The sequence below is a fragment of the Lygodium microphyllum genome, chromosome 13 (genome assembly GCF_053477565.2).
Source record: "Lygodium microphyllum isolate KBCC chromosome 13, Lygodium_microphyllum_v1.1.10, whole genome shotgun sequence".
Lineage (NCBI taxonomy): Eukaryota > Viridiplantae > Streptophyta > Polypodiopsida > Schizaeales > Lygodiaceae > Lygodium > Lygodium microphyllum.
Window position 1 is genome coordinate 105,195,253 of NC_141147.1, and position 23,624 is coordinate 105,218,876.

The window sequence follows — 23,624 nt, forward strand, 5'->3', positions numbered from 1 at the left end:
CAACGCTACAAATGTCCAAGCAGACGCTCTGGAAGAAAAGGTGCAATAGAGCTGAGCGCTGGATCATGGGCTGGGCACCTTTGCTTCTAACATCCAAGGGCTGTCAAAACGTTTGCATATGCTTCAGTACAATGCTTTTGTGAATTAGTATAACGTATCTGCTTTGGATGAGGTTGCATGTATCAACCAGATGCTATCAGAGTTAGCTTGCATTAATGCCATCTCTCCAGATAAAATTATAACCTTCAAGCACCATGGTATTTTAACATGAACCATGGTTGCTGTGCAGAGAGATTAGCGATCAGTTTCTCATGATTCTACTTTCATACAATCTTCAGCCAAGATGAGAAAAGTGATTTACGTTGCCACACAGATCAGAGTATGCTCTTTCTACTCGTCACATGCAAGAACAACAAAAACATCGTCTATGGACCATTTCTGCACACTACGCTTGTCTGCTGGATTGATGATTGCTTTTTCTTGAGAGGCTTTCCGATAGCCAATCACTATTTCCTGTCTCTGTCTTGCCCGAACCATAATTTCAAAGAAACTTAGATCCTCCTGATCGTACAAATAATACTCAGCCGATCTTATATACAATTCATTTCCCTAGAAATACAAAGCCACAAACTCAGTTTTAATTACACATTTGAAACCTGTTACTGAGACTTCCTGTTGGTAAATCAAAATTACCTCTTCTGCAAATAGCTCTTCAAGCACTCGGTTAATTTGCTTCTCTTCTGCAACCATTGCCAAGGCCATACTCACAAGTTCATTTGAAAGTACATAATCGCCAATTTGAGACACAGAAACCAAGTGTTTAGTTCGAGAATCTAGTATCTCACTAATTATGATTGATTTATCAGATGCCTGTTGCATTTGACCAATCCAAGAGCTGTGTGTGAAGCCTGGTTGCCTTACTTGGGTCACTCTTGAAGCACTAAATGGCATTCGCTTTGACTGCAATAAATACAGATCTTGTTAAATGAAGTGCAGTCTAAATGAAACATATAGTTAGTTAGATCAATAGTACAAGGAGCAACCCAGTTAAATTCTGCAGTTGAATGGTCTCTCTCATGCATTTGCAAGAGTCTTGGCTATATTAGATTTAGCAATAATTGCAGCAGGCTTTCCTTCATAATCTATAATACCATCAGAAAAAGGCTCGGAACTTTAGAAACCAGCAAGCACACTTTTGTCATTGCTAATGCTTGGCCATACATAAATTATATAGAAGGGTGAATTTGGATCAAAGTACATAGAGAGATGATTAAATTGTCACAGATTCACTCTTAAATGATCACATGTACACCCTATTGTTGAGCTAAATTACCATTAGCTTTCATTAAACAGCCCCAAAACTCAAGTTAATAAATGAATTTTAAACATTCTTTTAAACCGGGAGTGGTTCGAGAGAGTTTCAATGTCCCACATGTAAATCCTATTTTGGGAGGCCCCAAACTTTCTATAAATAGACACCCTACCCTCCCAATCAATCTCATTTTTGCACGTTTCAGCTGCTCTAGCTTTGCTGCCCACACCCCATTTGCAGAGAACATCTTAGCTGAAGCTGCCTGACATTGCCTTCACCCATCCGGCACCTGTTTCCAGCCTCTACATTGCAGTCCATAAATGCTGCTGCTGTTTCCACCTGTTGCCAACCCTCGAGGCAGTGTTTGCAGCTGGCGGCAGTTTTCTGCCTGCAATGACTGCACTGATGTCCTCACTGTCCACTGATGGTGACTTTCTTCCTGGCTGTGTTTGCTGTTCAGAAGGCTGCGTTGGCAGATTTTCCTGTGTCTTGATCCTCTTGAAGCTATCTAGTCTGTGTTTGCTACTGCCAGACATCTTCAGAAGCTGCCTTGCTGCATTTCAAGATCCGTCGGAGTACGACACACACTCCATCTCATTAACTTTGCCTCAGTCCTCGAGACACAAGAGGTCAGGGTACAATATTCCTTCACTGCATAGTGTCTTTGCTGCCTAAGCATTGTATTATACAGATTCATTCATTTCACATATTCTCTAGGTCTATATGATGCTGGCACATAGTGGGCTCAATTGCCCACCATTGACAAAGACTTTGCTTCTTTTGGGAGTAGACTTACAGTGCCCATTGTCAAGGACTATATCTCTGTTTTCTTGGAAAAAATCTATTTGACAGCTTCTTGGTCTCTTGATGTGCCATATGTTATTTCATTGGAAGAGTCTATTAAGACTTCAATGGAAGTGTATCCATTACCAAATGCAATCCATACAACTTCAACATCACTTTGTTGGGTTCTCGGCCTAGGGTTAGGGTTCCCATAGCAGAGGGTACGAGGTCCCATACTTTAAGCTTACCTGGAAACTTGCTAAAATGAGAAACATAAGGAAGGACTAAGTCACCTTCCTTAAACTCCTTTTGTTTGATGATTCTATCATGATAGGCCTTCCTTCGAGCTTGTGTGGCTTCCATGCATTGTATGGCCATCCTGCGGGTCTCATCCAAACATTCCAAGTGTAAGAGATGGCGTTGTAGGGACTCGTCATCTCCCAAGAGTTCAGAGACTGAGAGAGAGATCGGATAACACAAAGCAAGCAGCTCACATATTCTCCCTTCATTATTCAAATAGTCTCACACTTACCAAGTAACCTAATATATCTTGATCTAAGTAGTTCAAACCATACTGCTGTAATAACTCCATCTAAGTCATAACTTGACTTATTTAGTGATGCACACATGCTAGAGACAGTGGGCACATAGTTGTCAAGTCAATGAGTATGGATTTGTTTGTTCCACAAATTTCCTCCGTGGCATTACTTAGTGGGCATCTTGGTCATTTTGCTATGCCCCAGCCAACATTCGGATAGTGTTCACATGACCCGACATCTCCACCAATGCCCTATGGAAACATTCATGTTCTAGTGCCTCCGCATCAATTAGCACCCATTGGATACATCCAACCTATTTCTGCTTACCCACATCTTCCTCCTACTTATCCCCCTCCATCACCTCCTTCATTGAAACAAGGGACGGAGGACGGGGATTGGCCAAAATCAGGGAACCGGGAAGGGGGGGGGGGGGGGGGAGGGGGACAACATAATTAAAAAATGCATTTTCACATATAAAACAGTTTTCAATTCATCACATTAGATTATACTGCAATGAAATATATAAACAAGCACATTTTGAGCTTTAAAAACATAATTTTTCATTGAATTTTATTAGCATATCGCATAACGAACATGAGACGAGCAAATGACAAATACAAACCATCTGGATAAACTTTAACAATCAATGTATTACAAAAGAGCATGTGTCCAAACTCCACTATGACCTTTCATTATTCATGTGACATGAAAACTTAGGAGTTCAAACTCCAAAGATAGAAACTAAAAACAAATGTTGAAGGAGAAAAAGAGTGAACATTGAGTAGTAAAAGACAAAAGACTAAAGTAGCTTCATCATTTGTGACATCATGTAAGCCCTAAGGTGTAGGCAGCAGCCAGTTGGCTGCTAGGCTGTAATCAGCCATAAACAACATATAAAATGAACTTCAGCATTGAATTAGCCCAAATCTAGAGGAAATTATCATCATCTATAACAAAATGAGCATCTACAAGCTGTGGCAATAGGTCATGACATCATATAGGCAGCTGGCAACTGGATACCAAGCTATAACCAGTCATAAACCAACATAAGAAATGAACTCTAGCAAGGAATGAGGCCAAATTTAGAGGGAATCATCATCATCTCTAACAAAATGTGCATCTGCAGCTCTTGAAGTACTAGCCTCATGATCATGGGTGCCATGCATAGTCTCCATAAAAAGAGTATGCTTCTCCTCTTGCTCCATCTCCCACTGGGTAAATGGATCGGCCTGTGATGTAACACTTCTACAAAGCATTCTCAAGTTGGCACTAACAAAGACAAAATCATTTGCTTTTTCTACTCCAAGGCGATTTCTCTTCTTTGAAGTAATATGATTGTAAATGCTCCATAATTGCTCCAAGCAAGAGGAGCTCATTGCTTGACTTAAATACGAACAGCCAGCTTTTGCAACTTTGGCCCATCTGATCCAAAATCCTCCTATCACAAAGGTGCCCCAACCCTGCATGGATCATGTAGAGCATGTGCACAGCCATAAGAGTTTTTTGCTCTCCTATAGAGAGCAAACTAATCTCTAATTTTGTGCCTAGCATCAGCATCAAGCACCATGAGCTTAAGAATTTTCCTCCAATGGAGATTGACCTTAGCATCATTTTCTTGATCCTTACCCTGAAACTGAGGGTCCAAAACAAATGCATCTGAATGCAAAGGTGAGCTATAGGCATTCCACCTCTCAATACACAAATCATATATCTCCTCATATTGCTCAACATTAGGCACTAAATCTTTTAGCTTCTCACTCATCCTATCCATTGTCTCGTACACTTTGCTAATACATGGCTGCATACCATCAACGAGTCTCAACAACTATATAATAGGCACAACCATTGCATCAATTTTTTTTACATTATCCCAAAATTCATTGCTCTCTGCATTTTCTCTGCATGTATGCCTACAAGAGTGACTGCCAATGAAGAAGTACTAAACTCATCACTGACAAACAACTGTCTCACTACACCCATGCATTCTCTGAGGTGTCCAACATCAAAAGTTGTAGGCGAACCTTGTGTCTCAATACTTCAACATCTTTCTTAACCTATTTATAAACTCTTAGCGAAGATATTGGTGATTTAAAGTAAAAGTAACCACTTGATTTGCATCATGTATCACAGAATGGACCCATGATAACTCACCAATATCCTTCAAAAGGTTGTTCAAGCAATGCACCATACAATAAGAAAATGTGATATGCTTATACACTCCCTGAACAATGGCATATGCTACCCTATTTGTGGACTCACTATCAGCCACAAAACCAACTACCAAATGTGGCCCAACAATCTCAATGGTAGAGATCCACTCTGCTGCAAGCTGATATGCGGACTTCCCAGTCCCTGAAGCATCATGGAATAACATAAAATACATCTCCCCTCGAGAGTAAGCTACAATGCCATGGATAGACCTCTTTCTCGTATCACTCCACCCATTAGCGATAAATGTGATACCATTTTTCTCCCAATCTCTCTTTATGCTTACTGCAAGTTGCTCCATAACACGCTTTTTCTTATTGAGCAAGGTAGTGTGTAAAGTCTCAGAAGAGGGGGGCACATAGTTAGGCCCATACTCTCCAACCTTCTTCAACATGACTCTAAAGTACTCTGACCTAGAAACATAAAACAATAAACACAATAATTGTCATGATAATATGATTTTAGAATTAAGTTATAAGTTCTTATAAGTTTATATTATGTAAGTTATAACCAAGTTATAAATTTAAAAATTATATTATTTGAGGGGGAAAAAATGTAATTAGTAAAGACTCGAGCATGTCAATTTGTCAAGACTCAAAACCTGGCTGTATGAAAGGCAATATGGTTGTGGTAGAAGAAATGACTGAATCTGTCTCCTCTTTTTTTATTGGGTCCCAACTTCCCTTGAGAGTAGTCTGGCATCTAATGATCGAGAACAAAGGCACTAATGGCGAATATGAACTCAATCCAGCGACTTCATGTGATGTGGATGCCACACTCGCTGCTGTAGATGAAGCTTTAGACCTATCAGCTGTTGCTACTGCCACCACCACCACAACTGTAGCTGGATCGACCGCCACTCGTATATGCCTCGATGCAAATAGAGCCTCTTGTCCAGCCACACGATCTAGAAGCTCCCTTCTCTTCTCCAGCGTAACATTGGGACAAAATTGCACTTCCAATCTTGGCTCATACAATAAATGGGCCCTTACTTTATTTACGCCACTCTTACGCTGGTATGGATACAGCTTGTATAACCAAGGGTGCGATCTACCTGTGCTTGATGGGCGTTCAACATTTACCTCATCCCACCACGACCATGTGTCAGAGCGTCTGCCTCTCCCTCTGACACGACGAGCTGGTCATGAAGAAGCCATGCGGAGACAAGTGTTATGTAGCACAAGATGCTAGCGGAATACATAGGCAAGTATGGGTGCCGGAAAGCAGTTGACTGCTAGTTGCTCAATTTTTGTTGACTGCGGGTACCCGATGTAAGAAGCCCAAGCTATAGGGTCTAAGGAGCAAGAAGGAAAAGAAGATGATAATCAGTCTTCAAATGATGATAATGAAGAAGAGGAGAAGGAGAAGACAAGTGAGAAAGAAGAAGAAGAAGAAGAAGAAGAAGAAGCGGAAGACGAGCAAGAGAGGCGACTAAGGAAAAGAGTCAAGTGGGCTGTGAGAACAAGTAGGAACTGGAGCAAGTGTCGCAGGAGTCGAAAGGGAGGTGGGAGTTGATCACAAGTCACGCAGGGAGGGAGACGCGAAAGACGGGGGAGAGAAGAGAATCCTAAAAGCAAGAGATGATGCTCTCGACAGTCCTGTCGTCGAGACGGGGGAATGGCCACCCCCCTGTGACATTGCCAAAGGGACGTCCCCCGTTCCGCCTCCACGTCCCACACAGGTGTCCTATCTTGAGAAGGCATTTCGGCATCCTAGGGGCCCAAGACGGGCGTCCCTTGTTTCTATGATCTCATCCTTATCTGTCTTGTCCTTTTTATCCCACCTATCAGACACCTCATGGTTATTCTTCCTCATCAGCCAAACATGCCTTTACTAACAAGACTTGTTTTAACGGGTCAAACTTCACTAATTGGTCCAAAATGATAAGACATGTTCTTTTGACTCCCAAAACCTATGGGGTATTGTGCAGAGGTTGAAACCCCAACCTAATCTCGCACTTGTTCCATACGAGTTCATCCACTTATGGTTTAGGAATGCCTCCGCTATTGTCGAGCTAATCCAAGGCTTATTGCATGAGTTTTATTCTTAGCTTCAACATTTTGATATAGTGTCAAAGCATTGGGCACACTTGATTGACTACTATGCGGCTCGACATAGGACCCGCCACATCAATCTTGACCATGAGCTCCAAAACCTTAAAATTATTGACTAGGATGACTTGAAAGTCAAAATGGCTAAGTATAGGCGACTTCTCGCAGAGTTCTCTACCATGAGGGCTTCGAAGTCCTCGAACAATCAAGTTTAACAAATTGTTATGGAAATACTTCCATTTTATGCAATAGGTGATCTCATGGCCTACTATGCCCAAATTCTACAAATTTGAGTATCAACTATTGCATTACGCTTGGCTCTTCAATTAGTTTCATAGCATGATCTCTATAGGGGGGGCTATCATTGGTTCTTCTTAGAAGGGGCAGTAAGGAAAGAGCAAACAAAACCAAAAATTAAATTAAAACTAAGCTAGTGAGACCCAAGGGAATACCCAATCTTCTTTTGTACTTAGGTGGCACAATGTATCTAAAAAGAATAGATATTATCAGCGTTACCAAAGGTTAGTCACTTTGACGATGAGTGTCAATCAAAGGCAAGAGGCACAACACCAAAATCCAAGAGTCCGGAAACCCCCAACAAGGGAGGCAGGGTGGTGGCAACCTTTAGCAGAGGCAATGGTGAAGCCAAACCCATGCTTTCACTAGTCAACCATCATAGTCTACATCATACTCAAAGCTAGAGATCATGTCAGATTGATCTGTAGAGGCCCACATCGTCTCCTTAAAAACATTTGAGGATACGAGTCTTGTCCATATATGCAAGTTGCCTCCCGATGAGATGGCTATACAGGCCCGCTTGTCACAACTGAGTACTATAGCGACTCCTTGGATTGTGGACAGTGAAGCTACTCATCATATAGACCCCATCTTGGACATTTTCCTCTCTCAAGCTCGTGCAGCCAGGATAGTCCATGTTGCGAACAACTCCTCAATTAAGATTCAACCACATGGTTGAGTCAGCTTTGCCATTGACCAAGGCCTGGATCTTGCTACACTGGATGATATATACTATGTCCCCCAACTTGGAGTGAACTTGTTATCCATTCAACAGCTTTTTTGGTTGGGATGAGAGCGGTCTTCTGTACAACGATCATAGCGATAGCAAAGGTCCTTGACAATCAGACTGGTTTAGTGATTGCTTGCAGTGAGGCACAACCTAGTGGCCTATAACACATGACCCATTTTCTTTCTAAGCCAACAACTAAGGACTTTGAGTTCCACCGCTTCCAGGATTTAGCCATTGCACAAGAGCCTACAGACATTGAGTGTCTTTGTGGCATTTTCACTGAGAAAATCTTGGGTATGACTTTCTTATGAGTTGTTGTGTTAACAAATGGTTGAGAGTCTTCCACGCCTAAAGCTATCTCGAGATATCTGTAAAACATGTCAACTCAAGAAATAGCACCATACCCCATTCCCTTAGCAATCCATACATAGAGCTAAGGCATCTCTTAGATTGATTCATGTTGATCTTTGTGGGCCGACATCCATTGCTGCCTTGAATGATGCACTGTACTTCTTTTTTATAGTGGATGAACATTCTAGATATATATGGGCGTATTTTCTCAAGCATAAGTCCAATGCATTTACCTATTTCTTTGCTTGGGTGCTGCTAGTTCATAACCAGATTGGTTGTCATGTACAATGCACGAGGGAGTGATAGTGGCAATGAGTTTACCTCCCACAAGTTTTCCGAGTTTCTATAGGAGTATGGCATCTCTCACCAGCTTACCTCTACCAACTCTCCCTCTCAGAATGGAGTCGTGGAGCGTAGAAACAAGACCATCATGAATATGGCATGCTCTATGTTGTTCACATCAGAGCTCCCTGAGTGCCTTTGGGTGAAGGTTGTTAATACTTTGATGTACATCCTAAACTGATGCCCGCCGACTATAGTAGTCCCTCAGAGGACTCCGTATGAGACATTTTTTAGCTCTCAACCTATCATTTCCCACTTTAGAGTCTTTGGGAGTCATTTATACATGCACACCCTTCATGATAATATAGGAAAGATCACTCCCCAAGATAATCTCTTGATTTTTGTAGGTTACTCCTCGGAAGTGAAAGCCTATCATTTGTTCAATCCTCGAACAATCAAGCTGATCATTAGGAGAGATGCAGTTTTTTATGAGGAATATTGTGTAGCCTTCTACATTGGACTCTATGCCGGTTCCTCAAATTATTCAATTGAAGATAGAGCCTTCTCAACCGGGTCGATTGCCCGCTCCTAACTTTCTTGCAGATTCTTCAACTCCCAAGCCCCCTCTGCAAAACCCGTTACCTCACTGGTACTGGCAAACTATACATGATTCCGTGATCCTTCAACCAAATTCCACTCCGGAGGGCCCTAGAAGGTCTATCTGGCTTGCAACTCAGGCTTCATTTGTATCGTTGTTTACAACTGATTACATAGCGCATTCTAAGCCAGATAGTTGGCATGAGGCTCTTCAACATCCCCAATGAAGAGGCCATGGAGAAGCTATAGAGTATTAATCGAAATGAGACTTGGACTTTGATGGATCATCTGAGTCACAAGAAAGTCATCAAGACAAAGTGGATCTTTAGGACTAAGCTAAAGGCTAATGAGACTTTAGATAAGTACAAGGATCACCATCTCATGCAAGGGTTTTGACAAAAGTAAGGCATTGACTATAAAGAGACCTTTGATCCTACTACACGATTAACATCATCCATTTGTTGGTTGCGCAAGCCACTCACCACGGTTGGCCGATCTATTAGATGGACAACAAAATGGCCTTTCTAAATGGTTATCTAGAGGAGGAAGCCTATGTGGAGCAATCACCTAGGCATTCGTCTACTGACTAGAAAGATAAGGTATTTCACTTGTTGCAAACAGTTCTTTATTTGGTCTCTCTCCCCTCACTACATGTCTGCATTAAATCTAACCTCTTTGGTTGCATTTGCTATTGTTTGACACACGATAGCTATCTAGCTGTATTTTTGGATCCGTTTAGAGTACGACACACTCTCTAGCTCATAACCTCTGCCTTGATCCGAGAGATACAAGAGTTTTAGGTTCGGTATTCACTACATAGTGTGTTCGTTGCATGAGTACTATCATTGTGTTCACTGTCTCTAAGTTACCCTAATCCTATCTGTATTCTATGTTATCAATTTTTTATTTTTCGTACAATTGTCTTTGTGTTTTTGCACTTAGAGCCTTTCTTTACATGGTGTTAGAGCTAGGTACTCTCTAAGAAACCTTGGCAGTGATCATAAAGCTCATTTGCAATAGCTAGAATAACAAAAAGGTTAGATGACTTCGAACGCATTTACACCACCGCTCCAATCTCCACAGCCAAACATGGACAAAAACCATCAGGAGTGGGCCCTCTAGCTTGCTACTACCTAATCTAACATAGACAGAGAACCACTAGATTACCATGGAGTCCACGGACCATATCAGATTTCCGCTGTTGAATATGATCTCATCCTTATGCACAGGGCTCAACAAGAGTTAAAGGTAAGCCTAAGCTATCTCCTTTAGATTTGGTACACAGAACTAATGATCTTATAGGACCTTCAGAATCTCCACTACGTACTAGCTATCCGCAAGTGGAACTTGGATCGGATTACTCCCCACTTTCATAATACTTTTCTTCAATGCCAGGTACCAATCCTATAATGTCAGATTCTATGCCAAGTGATTCTGTATTTTCAGTTGGATCGAGGGATGCTCATCAATAAGGGACTCAAAACTAGGTAAGAAGTTGAAAGAACTTGTAAGCATTCCTTCCCTTGCTTTTCCTTTAAATGATTTTATTTCTCATGGTCAATTTAAAGTAGGTGCATCTTCATCCAATGCATTTAATGGACAAAAGGAACCAACCATGTTTTCCACAACAACATCTATCACTAATCCATTTGGGCTCCCATCCGTCCCTCCCTCATCTTCTGTTGTACCTTTCTTTCCACTTCCATTAAGTGCACCACATTTACCACTACACATCACACCAAGGGGGGTTCTACACATTTAGGGCATAGGCACAGCCATTAGGACCTCTACATATCCATTTCTAGGTGGTGTACCTATGACGAAGGCTCCACCTTCCACATACACTCTTTTGGGTTATCCCTTTGGGAGTACATCCACACATACTTGAGTGTGGATCGTTTGGTATTGCAATTTGCCTCCATGGCATTACATAGTGGACCATTTGGTCATTATGTTGTGGCCTAGCTGACATTTGGATAGGGCTATCGTGTCCCAATGCCTCCACCTCCACCTTTGGTACCATATGGAACTATGACCATTTCAATACCTCTGCATCAATTGGCACTCACTGGACATCAACAGCCTATTTCTGCCTATCCACCCTTACCCCCTCCTCCTTATCCACCACCATCTTATCCTCCACCTTACCCCACCTTTCCACCTTCACAGACACCTCATGGTTCTAGCTCCTCATCCACCACGCATGCTTTAATGACAATACTCATTTCAATAGGTCAAACTACACCACTTGGTCAAACTTGATGAGGCATGTCTTAGACTCTCAGAACCTATAGGATTTCATGTAGGGATTGGAACCCCAACCTCATCTTGCACTTGTTCCATACGAGGTTGTTTGCTCATGGAAGGCTCATAATGTCCCCGCTATTGACAAGCTTATGCAAGGCTTATTGTCTGAGTTTCACTCTTAGCTTCAACATTTTGGCTTAGCATCCGAGCATTGGACACAATTGATTGACCCTTATGCGGCTTGGGATAGGACCCGTTGCATCAATTTGGATCACGAGCTTCAAAACTTTAAAATTACAAATAAGGATGACTTGAAAGTCAAGTTGGATGAGTATCAACGTCTTCTTTTTGAATTCTCAACCACTGGGGCTCCTAAATTCTCTGAGGATCAGGTTACCATGTTCCTTAACAAGCTTTCGACAAAATATTTCCATTCTGTGAAGCAGGTGATTTCACAACCTCATATGCCACATTTTATGAGTTTGAGTGTCAGTTGTTCCATTATGTGCAGTTGTTCGATCAAATTCATAGCACGTCCTTAATAGAGGGGGCTCTCATAACATCTTCTCAGAAGGGGCAATAGGGCAAGTGTAGACAAAATTCAAATCAAAATCAAAATTCAAACAAGGCCAGTGAATCCCAAGGAACCACACAACAAACTCTCAAACCTAGATGGTAAAATGTACCTAAGAAGAATTGGTATTGTCAACATTGTCAAAAGGTTGGCAATTATGACGACAAGTGTTGATCGAAGGTAAGAGGCACATAGCCAAAATCCAAGAATCAAACCCTCGCACCCCAGTTGGATAATCCCCAACAGGGGAAGCAGGGTGGTGGCAACCCATAGCAGGAAAAGTGGTGAGACCAGACCCACACTACCATCGGTCAGCTATCACAATCGGCAAACTACTCAACTCTAGAGGGTTTGTCTAACTGGTCTGTATAGGCCCACATTGTCTCCTTAGAGATTGGATGTGAGTCTCGTTCACATCTGCAAGTTGCCTCCCAACGATGTGACTACAAAGGCCCACTCGTCACACTCAAGCACATTAACAAGTGTTTGGCTTGTGGACACTAGAGCTACCCATCAAATGACCCCTATAGGACATTTTCATTTTCCGAGCCCCTACTACTGGACAGTCCATGTAGAAAATAACTTGTCGATTAAGATTCAGGCCCAAGGTTACATCAAATTTTCCACTAACCAGGGTCCAGATCTCGCTTTGTTGGATAATGTCTATCATGTCCCCCAGCTTGGGTCGGGGGGGGGGGGGGGGGGGGGGGGGGGGGGGGGGGGAAGAGAAAGAGGTTGAGAGAGAGAGAGAGTATATTAACGTCTCTAAAAGGCCAATGTGGCCTATGAGACCAAAGCAATACATACAATGATGGTGTGTTTCTCATCTGGAACGAGAAAATATGAAAAACATGCCTATAAGACTGAAAAAATGAAATAGTGTCCTACAAAAGGGAAACATGTCAATGATCTAAAAGTGAAGGTAGAAAAGGAAAACTCTCCATCAATGAGATCTTTGTCCTCTAAGGAGGTATATCTCTGCATGGCTGAGGTGTCTCGGCATCTGTCTCCTGTGGCGCTCAATGATGGCTTTAATTTGTCTATGGTGTGGATGTCTAGGCCTTCGTCCAGGTGGACGTGGGCGCCTAGACCGGCTAAGTGCCACTGCTCTATCCAAAGGGACACCTACAGAAGATGAGGTCCAATGATGATGTACTCCTGTAGGTTGTGTGGCAATAGTAGTGGTATCTCCCATACTCTGTCGTGTATCAGTGAAAAAGTCAGTGATTGCTCTCTGTCTATGTGAGCCGAGCTGTGGGGCCTCCTACTCCGTAGAATTTTTTCTCTGCACCTCTAGAGCTCCAAGAGGAAGAATCCCAAGCATCTCTGATCCTCAAACTGCATTATCCATCTCAGGGGTCCAAAACCCTCTCGAAACAGACAGTGGTATCTACCTCGTATATCATAATATACAGTGCATTGGCAGATGTAGTGTTCCTCTGTCTCTGGCTCTCTGTCGCATAGTGGCCATATGCGTTCCTCTGTCTATATACCCTCCCATCTACCTGTCTCAGTCCTCAGGTGGTGGGATGAGGTGCCGATCTGACCAATAATTGTGCGTAGTCCATGAGGCAGCTGTGTGTCCATGTAATTGGGTCGGGTGATGAAACCATCCTCAGATACCTAAAGGAAGTGGGTCTGGTAGTGTGCCATCCTCGTGTCATGGGGGGAGGGGGGTCGGATCCAAGTCTTCTCCGTATCTAACTTCAGTATATCTGCTCTGATCACATGGTTTAGCTCTGATCGGATTAGGTCAAGTGTAGGGCAATCCAAGCTATAGTCAAAGGGGGGTAGTCTGTCAATCTATAGCCCATGTAGACTCATCCATGTACTCATCTGAGCATACCAACAATGTCTGTCACCATCTGCTGCTAGTTGTCTAGAAGAGGCCAGGGCTAGCCGTGGATATCTATCTTGGGGGAGCTCCCATAGTCTATGTATGAAAGTCACTGCCTGGACCAAGGCCTCAGCCACCATGGGTGATGCTCCCAACTCAGCTCTGATAATCTCATGTGGGGTCGAGCTCTTCGCTCATATCATACGTGAGATCATCATGACCACTGGTCTTTCCATATGCTCCCATCCATCATAGTATTCCTTCTCTTGTCCATCCTAGTCTCCCAAAGGCTGTCTCCTCGTGTGAAAGAGACTCCGACCCCAAATAGCTGCCCCATATAGGAGTGTGGGTGTAACCAGGGTGTCAAAAAGCCACAATTTGGTGTGCGGCTCATGAAATTGTATGTGAGCACATTGCCTCTCCAATGCACCTAAGGCTGCATATGCTTTTGCCAAACGAGCCTCTGATGTCTCTCTCCAAGAGAACTGTGGTCCCTTCAATGTGACCCCCAAATAGACATACTGCCTAACCATCTCCACTTCCATCAAAAGTAAATTGGTGCTCAGCTCTTGTCACCCAAGCAGCTGAAGTGTTAAATACCATAACTTTAGTTTTCCCAAGGTTCACCTTAAGATCTCTATCTCTGCAAAAAGCTGATAATGCATCCAAGTGTCTATTTAGTCCCTCAAGTGAGTCAGATATAAGTACAATATCGTCAGCATAAAGCAGTAATGGTATCAGCACTCCAGCTAGGCTGGCTCCGGCTCCACCAGTTCTATCCACATATTCTGAAATTTCATCTATGTACAACCCAAATAGTGTCGGTGAAAGTGGACAGCCTTGTTTCACCCCGATGGTGCTATTGACTGTATCTGAGATGCCCTCAAGTGTTCGTACTCTGCCCGTCACTGTCTCATACAAGGCATAGATACTCCACTGTATCTCTATAGGCACATCAATGTTTTGCATTCTTCTCATGAGTGTAGCACGTGGCACTGTGTCAAAGGCCTTGCGAAAGTCCACAAAACAACAATAGATCTTTTTCTTGAATGCCTTGCCTTCTTCGATGATTACCCTCAATGTAAAGATATGGTCTAGAGTTGTATATCCCCTCCTGAAGCCAGCCTGGCCTTTGTTCAAATTCAAAGAAGCAGATAGATGACAGACAGAGTGAAGCAACTAGCTTCCTCTCTCACACTACATTATTCATACCACACTCAATAGTGAAAGATACAACCTACGGTCATAAGACCATTCACACCAAAGGCACCGACTTATTTAACGTATCTAACTACTATGGCTAGACTAGCTGTGTCCAGCTCATGTCGGTCAACACACACTAAATGAGCTTGATATTCTAACACTCCCCCTCAAGCTCAAGACAGCATATGTACTCCAAGTAGCTGTCTAAAACCACAGAACTTATCTTTACCCAGAGACTTGGTAAAGATATCCGCTACCTGCTCATCAGTCCTCACATGCATAAGATCAACCTTTCCTGCAAGGACCATCTCACGAATAAAGTGGTAGTGTACCTCTATGTGTTTTGTCCTGGCATGGTAAACTGGATTCATGGCCAGGAGTACACTACTCAGATTATCACATAACAGTTTCACTGGAGCATCAACCTGAATATCCAAGTCAGCCATAAGCTTGAGCAGCCAAGCAATCTCACATGCTGCCAATGCAGCCCCCTTGTACTCTGCCTCAGTACTAGATAAAGCAACCGTAGGCTGCTTCTTGCTGCTCCAACTGATCATGCCGCTACCAAAGCCAAAGGCATAGCCACTCGTAGATCGTCTGTCAGTTGAGCATCCTGCCCAATCTGCATCTGTGTATCCAATCAGTATCAAGGGCTTATCTCTGACATAGAACAGCCCATAGTCTACAGTGGACTTAACATACCTCATGATGCGTCTAACTGCATCCAAGTGCGGCTTTCTCGGCTTTTGCATAAACTGGCTTATCATCCCTACTGCATAGCTCAAGTCAGGCCTAGTGATGGTCAAGTAAATCAGACTGCCGACCATCTGCCTGTACATAGTCACATCTTCTACTTCAGCCCCAGTGTTCATGTCTAGCTTTACATTCTGGTCCAGAGGTGTATCCAGTGGTTTGCATTCAGCCATGCCATACTTCTTAAGCATTTCCATGGCATAGTGCTTCTGCATCAGCCATAAGCCATTTTCAGCTGGTACGACCTCAATACCCAAGAAATACTTCAGATCTCCCAGATCTTTCATGTCAAATTCAGATTTCAGCATCTTCATAGCATGCTGAATTCCCATGTCATCATCTCCAGTGATTATCAGGTCATCAACATATATGACCAGCACTACCAAGCCACTGTCAGTCTTCTTTGTAAACAGGCTGTGATCAGCCCTGCCAACAACAAATCCAAGACTCTGCAAGTAACTGCTGATCCTAGCATGCCAGGCTCTCGGAGCCTGTTTCAGCCCGTATAATGCCTTTTTCAGCCTGCATACATAATGCTGAAAATCAGGATGCACATACCCTTCCGGCTGAACCATGTATACATCCTCTGCTAAATCACCATTGAGGAATGCATTCTTAACATCCATCTGCTGCAATTTCCAGCCTTTTGCAGCAGCCAAGGCAATAACAGTTCGTATGGTTGCCATTTTTGCAACCGGGCTGAATGTTTCATCATAATCCAACCCATACTGCTGAGCATATCCTTTAGCGACCAGCCTTGCTTTGTACCTTTCCACACTGCCATCAGACTTACATTTGATTTTATAAACCCATTTGCAGCCAACAGGCTTTTTCCCTTCAGGCAGTGGTACCAAATCCCAAGTCTGATTTTCAGCCAAGGCTTTCATCTCTTCGTCCATAGCCATGCACCAATTTTCATCCTTTGCTGCTTCAGCATAAATACCTGGTTCTTTGATCTCCATCACTTTTGTCATGTATGCATAATGCTTTGCAAAATAACCAGAGTACGTCAACCTGTCAACAGGATATCTGACTCTCTGCGATCGTCTAGGCTGTGGTGCACTACTCGATTCACCTCTCTCATGAGGCGGAATGTACCTGTTCTGCCTCGTGCCAGGCGTATAGACAGTCAGAATACCAAGTTCGCTGTCTAAAGTATCACTAGACTCATAGCCCGAAGTCATTCTGCCAGGTGTCATCATACCATCCTCAATAACTTTCTCTTTTCCTTTGCTGTCCAAGACATCATGTCTCCCCCTCACTGACATACCCGTGTCAGTGGACGGTGAGCTCCTCAATCTCCCTGTCCATGGGGATACTGTCTGACTGATAGGTCCTGTCATAGCAGTGCTCTGCTGCATATCAACTGTAGAGACATGAGTGGAAGGCAGATCAGATGGCACTGCAACTGGTGAGACATACCAAGAGCCCAGCTCATCAAAGATGACATCCCTGCTTACCAAAGTCTCCCTGGTAGAGGGATCATAACATTTGTATGCCTTCTTCTCCTGCGAGTATCCAATGAACACACTCTTATGCGCTTTGGGATCCAGCTTTTTCCTTTTCTCATCTGGAATGTGCACATAAGCAAGACAGCCAAAGACCTTCATGTGTCTTACATCCGGCTTATAGCCATAGAGCCTCTCAAACGGTGTCATGTCATGAATGCCTGCAGTGGGAGTCCTGTTCAGAATATATGCGGCTGTCACAACAGCCTCTACCCAATAGTAAAGCGGCATATGCTTCTCATTCATCATGGCCCTAGCAGCTTCCATCAGAACCCTGTTCTTCCTTTCAGCTACTCCGTTTTGCTGCGGAGTGTAGCTGCAGGTTAGCTGCCTACGAATGCCATTTTCAGCCAAAAAATCAACAAATTCATTGGAGACATACTCCCCACCGCTATCAGATCTCAAGCAAGAGATGTAACACTCAAATTCCTTCTCAACCTGTGCCTTAAATTTCTGAAAAACAGCAAAGACCTCATCTTTTGTTTTCAATATGTAAAGCCAGGTATATCGACTGTAGTCATCAATGAAAGATACATAGTATCTGGAACCCCCCATAGATGCATTATGAGCTGGTCCCCAAACATCAGAGTGCATTAACTGCAGTGGTCGTGTACTCTGTCTTACATGCCTGACAAACGGCAATCGTGAACGGGAGTTCGATCTCCCCCTGCCTCGAAAGTTGCCACTACCTCTTGCATTTGATGACTGCTGATTGCTATTACTATAGGATGCATTCTGCTGGTCTCCTCTGCCAGATCCATAGCCTCTACCACGGCTACCACGACCACGTTGATTCGAATAAAAAACTGCATCCTTATTCTTTGAGCTGCTTGACCCTGTAGCTAAGCCAAGCTTTACCTCTTCATGAATCAATAATGCAACCAGCTCATTAAAATCAGGCATCTCAGCCCGCACAGATACTGAAGTGTCAAAAGACTTGTACTCCGGACCCAAGCCATTTAAGGTCACTGCAACCATATCCTCATCTTCTACCTGTGAGCCAACAAATGCGAGCTGATCTGCTAAGGTTTTAATCTCCGTGACATAGTCCTGTATGGATCTGTTCTTCCTCTCTATGTTGTTGAATTTTTGCTTCAGTTGTATCTTCCTGGCACTCGTAGTTGTGCCATAGTACCTGACCAATATGTTCCATGCATCTGCTGGGGATTTACAGTTCATGATCTGCATCACCATAGCATCCGAGATACATAATGACAGCCAATGTAAAACTCTGCGAGCTCTTTCCGTCCAAGCTCGATGCGCTCGTCTTTGATCAGCGGTAGGATTCCTATCTGGAACTTCAGGTTCAGCCTCAATACCTGTCACTAAGTCCCAGTATCCTTTACCTATCAGAAAGTTCTCCATGCGGAACTTCCATATTGCATAATTGTTACTATCAAGCTTTTCTCCCACAATCTGGGTTACATTATCAGTTCTATCAGCATTTGCCATGTTGCAGACCTTGCTTGGCTACCTGCAAACCAAGATCTTCTTAACAGTTCAACTTCAGTCCGGAACTGTTTATGACAGTTTTCTGCAATTAATTGCAGAAAAAAACCAGTAAATTTCAGTCAAATATCAGCCCAAACAAAGTCACAATCGGTTGATCCAACTCATAAAGACAACTGCCAATACATATGCCTGATGTTCGGTTCAGATTTAACTCCTGCAGACCCACTGCCAGGGTCCAAAAACATGCAGTCCAAACCTGTAAACTGCAATTACAGCAGCCTTTCCAAAGTCAAACTCTACCTGGATACACGTAATGCATGTTCCAAAACTGCTTAGTTGACTGCGGTTACATGTGTCAAGCCATGCATAGGCATAGAACCTCAAAATAGTATATAACCAGCATATATGAATATTGTAAATAAATTCCCAGATTTCAAATAGCCAATGCACTGCCAACAGGGATTAATTTCAGTCCCAAATATCCATAAACCATTTGCATTACTTCTGTTTCCAATGCTCAAGCATTCAACAGTCATAGACCGAGTCTTCAAGTACCTGTGGAACAAACCCAGCCAACTAGTTCTTCAGAAATAACAAATTTGTGCTTTATGTCTGCAAATTTTTTCAATTTTTCAGCCTATCACAGGCTCTCAAATCAGGCCATTTCAAGCTCCAAGTTTATGTCAAAATACCCAAGAAGTATGACATGTCTTCTACCAAGCATCAAGTGCTACATCCAAGTTCAATGTACATGCCAAAGAGCATCCAAATATGCAGACTTCCCAAGTGTACAATGTCACTGTAAGTTCACTAACAGTTCAGCCCTGTGTATTCAGATCTGTACACCTCTATTACAACTCCCACATGAGCTCCCACAAGAGCAATAGTAAGATAGACCCTTCAAGAACCTTCCTTGGTATGCATCCAAGCTCTATGCCACCTGACAAGTACTATACTCCTTGAATCTCAGCCAATGAGAGCAGCCTGTTCATAGGCACAGTCCACACAGACTGTTCAGAGTACATTCAGATCAGATTTGCCCACTTGTTGATGCTCAACGGAGCTTTGGTGAATCTCCAGACAAGCTACACTCCTGGTGATGCTCAATAGAGCCTTGGTAAGCAGTCCATGTGCTGAATCTCAGCCATGGAGTTCAGCCTGGAAACAGGCGCAAACACGCTGGCTGGACAGATCTGTGCTGCTGCACATCTTGCTCATTACCATGACAATGATACACTCACTGATGCTCAATCAGTCCTTGGAAGACTTCTTAGCAAGCCACAACCCTTCTTCAAGCCATGAGACTCCAATGCTTCACAGTACATACCTCTAGTGTGACCTTTGATGGAAATGACAGTCAGTCCTCTTCTTTTTCCAGCTCTTCAGTTCACTCTTCAAGTCTTCTTATTGAGTGCATTCCATCAGTGAGCCCATTCATGGCTCTGATACCATGTTCAAATTCAAAGAGGCAGATAGATGACAGACAGAGTGAAGCAACTAGCTTCCTCTCTCACACTACATTATTCATACCACACTCAATAGTGAAAGATACAACCTACGGTCATAAGACCATTCACACCAAAGGCACCGACTTATTTAACGTATCTAACTACTACGGCTAGACTAGCTATGTCCAGCTCATGTCGGTCAACACACACTAAATGAGCTTGATATTCTAACAGCCTTTTGATCTCAGGCTATGCATCTCAGCCCATTCACTCAATGTTTGTTCCACGATAGAGCCATATATTTTGGCCAGCATGTGTCCAATCATGATAGTTTGATAGTTACTAGGTGGTGCGGGGTCTCCACTCTTAAAGAGTGGCACAATAATATGGTCAGCATGTGTCCAATCATGATAGTTTGATAGTTACTAGGTAGTGCGGGGTCTCCACTCTTAAAGATTGGCACAATAATATGGTCTGACCAACAGGTTGGAAATCCCTCACAAACTGCCCTATTAAAGATGTGAGCCAGCGTTGGTGCCAAGATATCACAAGCATGCGCGAAGTGTTCAGCTACTAAACCATCATGATCTTGAGCTTTTCCATTTTTCAGTTTCCATATGGCATTCCTCACTTTTTTTTCTGTGAAAAATCTGCAATTTGCTGGTCTTGAGGTTGAGGGGAGTGGGATAGGCTCTTGGCCAGGAACATCATAGTGTGCAAGCATATCCATGACAATCATCCGGTCTAGTAATCTGTAAGGGTGGTTGGTTCTCATGCATCTTTTTCCATGCTCTCTTGCTGTCCTGTCCCCAGAACATGGAATACATTTCTGTTTCTAGTCTGCTCAGGTATTCCCGCTTCTTTTTGCGTACCAATCATCTGAAGAGTGTTCGAGCATGCTTATGTGTACATATGCCAAGTGCCACCTCTCGCTGAAAACATGCTCGTGTCTCTCTGCACTCATCATCATACCAGCCATTCTGTGGGACATTACCTCGTGGAGATTTATCTGACGGTGTAGTGTGTGGGAAAGCATAGGCTGGTGAAGTGTGTATTATCTCGGCCAACTGTCCTGTAAACTCATCCAGAGAGGCCTGTGTGTCTAGCTCCCTCAATGCATCTCGCACAGTAGTGTTGTATATGTGTGAGGTCGCTTCCACAAAATCATAGCGTGGTAATTTTGGTATGTGTGGTTGTGCTTCGTGTATATGCCCATATTGCATTGTGAAAGCTAGAATAGCATGGTTTGCTACTAATCCAATTGGTCTGTCTGAGATTTCAAAGCTTTTTATGTCAGGTAGCAAGTTGGGTGATCCAATCAAATAGTCCACTGTGCTTGACCCTTTCTTGTTATTCCAACATGTGAAACCATTAGATCTTGGCCACTGTGGCAGCCTGTTAAGGATGGCCAAACCATATGCACTTCCCAATGCCAGTAGGTGTGTTCCATATTCTATTATCTGTCTATCTTGGGCTGATCTAACTAATCGCACTTCATCTAATGCAATATCTCCGAACATCTCATCACTAGTGTCAAAGAAAGCAGATTGGTTGCTTCCTGTGCGTGCATTAAAGTCTCCTGCTAGTAGAACATCCCCAATTCTCATAAATCTCATTATGTCCTCATATAGTGGTGTATACGGGGATGCCTCTTTAGGGGCAAACTTAGAGTATGCAGGGGGAAAGTAGCATATGGCAATATACATGTCTCGAGTTCTACTTGTACATAACCTGATCCACACCTCTACATCTCTATGTACCACTTGGACTGTATCTCGGAGCTCTTCTCTAAATAGAATTGCCACACCTCCTGATCCCCTCGTCCCTCCAGGCCGCCTAGGCTAAGGGCGATATACACTTTCCCATCTATATCCATATACATCAGGTAGACGGCTGTCTTTACATTGATGTGTCTCAGTATACATAGCAATGTCTATCCCTTTGAAAGTATCCTCAAAATAACCTGCATCTGTCTTAAGGGAGCCATTGCAATTCCACAGTGTGAACTTCAGGGTCTCATAGGCCGCGCACCGTCATGCTATCCTTTTCTCTGTGATGATGACTCTTCCATCTCTGTAGACAGCCCATTTACCTGCTTTCCGTGCCTCTAGAACATGTGGCATATTTTCCCTCCTGTGGGCTATCTGGGCTAGGGTGAGGTCTTCATCTAGGTAGATCTTTTCTCCTTTGAGAGCGATCCTCTTGGAGAGGAAGGCTCTCTTCTTTTCCAAGTCTTCAAACTTCAAGATGAGGATTTTTGTTTTTGTGTCATCTTTCCCGACTCGCGAAGCCCCAATGATGGGTACATTTGTAGCCCCAATTTTGGTGGCAAGAGCTGTAGCATCTTCAATTGGGGAGCTTGTCTCATCTAGTCCAACCACTCTTACGTGGAGTGCGCGTGCCCGTCTTTTTGCCTCTTCTTCCAAGGTGGCATTCATAACTTCCACTTTGTTGCCATGCATTCCTTTGTTCTTTTTTGCCACATCTATCCATTCTGCATTTTCTTTGACAAATATTCTCAACATTCTCTATTTTCTTTTGGGTGCCTTCCACCATACTTGCATAGGTGTGCATATCCTTTTTTAAAACATCCATTTCTTTTTGTAGTTCCGATGTGATTTGTGGTTCCTTTTGTGCGTCTAGTTTCTGTTTGCATTTCTCTAGTTCTTCTTGTAGATTAGAGATCATTGAGCCTTTCTCTGCCATGTGTACATCCAATGTTTGTTGCATCTCCTTTTCTAGTTCTTCCATCATTTCAGCTCGAACCCACTCTTGTATATCATTTTCCATTTCCTTCCTCATGATACACATTTCAGCACGGAGTATGGTCAACATCTCCTCATATAGTGTTTCATTAATTTTGTGGGATGTCTTCCCATATCTACTTGACCCTGGAGAGACATTCCAATCTCGGGTTTTACGCCCATAGGTTTTGTATCTCGTGTTCTTTGGCGGTGTATGAAACATTGTTTCCATGGTTGGTTTTGTGATTCCTTCATTGTCAGTTTTTTCCATCATGATTATAGTATGTGCTATAGTATAAAATTGTTTACAGTCTGACTAGAGTAGTAAACCAGTAACATAAACTATCGCTACAGCATGAATTGTCAGTATATCATAAACTGTCAATGTGACTGTATCATAAAATATGACTGTAGCATAAACTGTCAATGTAGCATAGAACTGTCAATCTCACCTAAACTGTCACTGTAGCATGAAATGTTAATGTGCGTCAATCTGAATTCACGTAGGTCTCCAGGCTACACAGCACGGCAAGGTTCACATCAGTCTGAGTACATCTGTAATCTCAGTACATTCACACAGGTCTGCATTCACGTCAGTCTGAGAGAGTCAACAGATTTCTTATACAATCATAGTCACGACAAAAACTATCCGATCAGTCACTGCGCATCCCTGCAGATACTATTCACAAGACCCACCATTGTTTACTG

The 23,624-nt window shown here is 43.1% G+C and overlaps 1 protein-coding gene across 6 annotated transcripts in view; it reads right to left on the reverse strand.

Annotated features, from left to right (window-relative positions):
• Window positions 1-207: 207 nt before the first annotated feature.
• LOC148027010 (putative ion channel POLLUX) overlaps window positions 208-23,624 on the reverse strand; it is a 97,968-nt gene continuing 74,551 nt past the window's right edge. For 2 of the 6 annotated variants that reach the window (XM_087691555.1, XM_087691554.1), the window contains 2 exons: window positions 694-960; window positions 208-609 (listed from right to left, as the gene is read on the reverse strand). In XM_087691555.1, the coding sequence (XP_087547681.1) occupies window positions 391-609; window positions 694-960 (486 nt within the window). In that variant the 3' untranslated portion in view covers window positions 208-390. Of the gene's footprint in view, window positions 610-693; window positions 961-1,266; window positions 2,475-23,624 lie in introns of those variants that run through there. The other 4 variants (XR_015692925.1, XR_015692924.1, XM_087691556.1 and 1 more) reach the window with 3 other exon arrangements.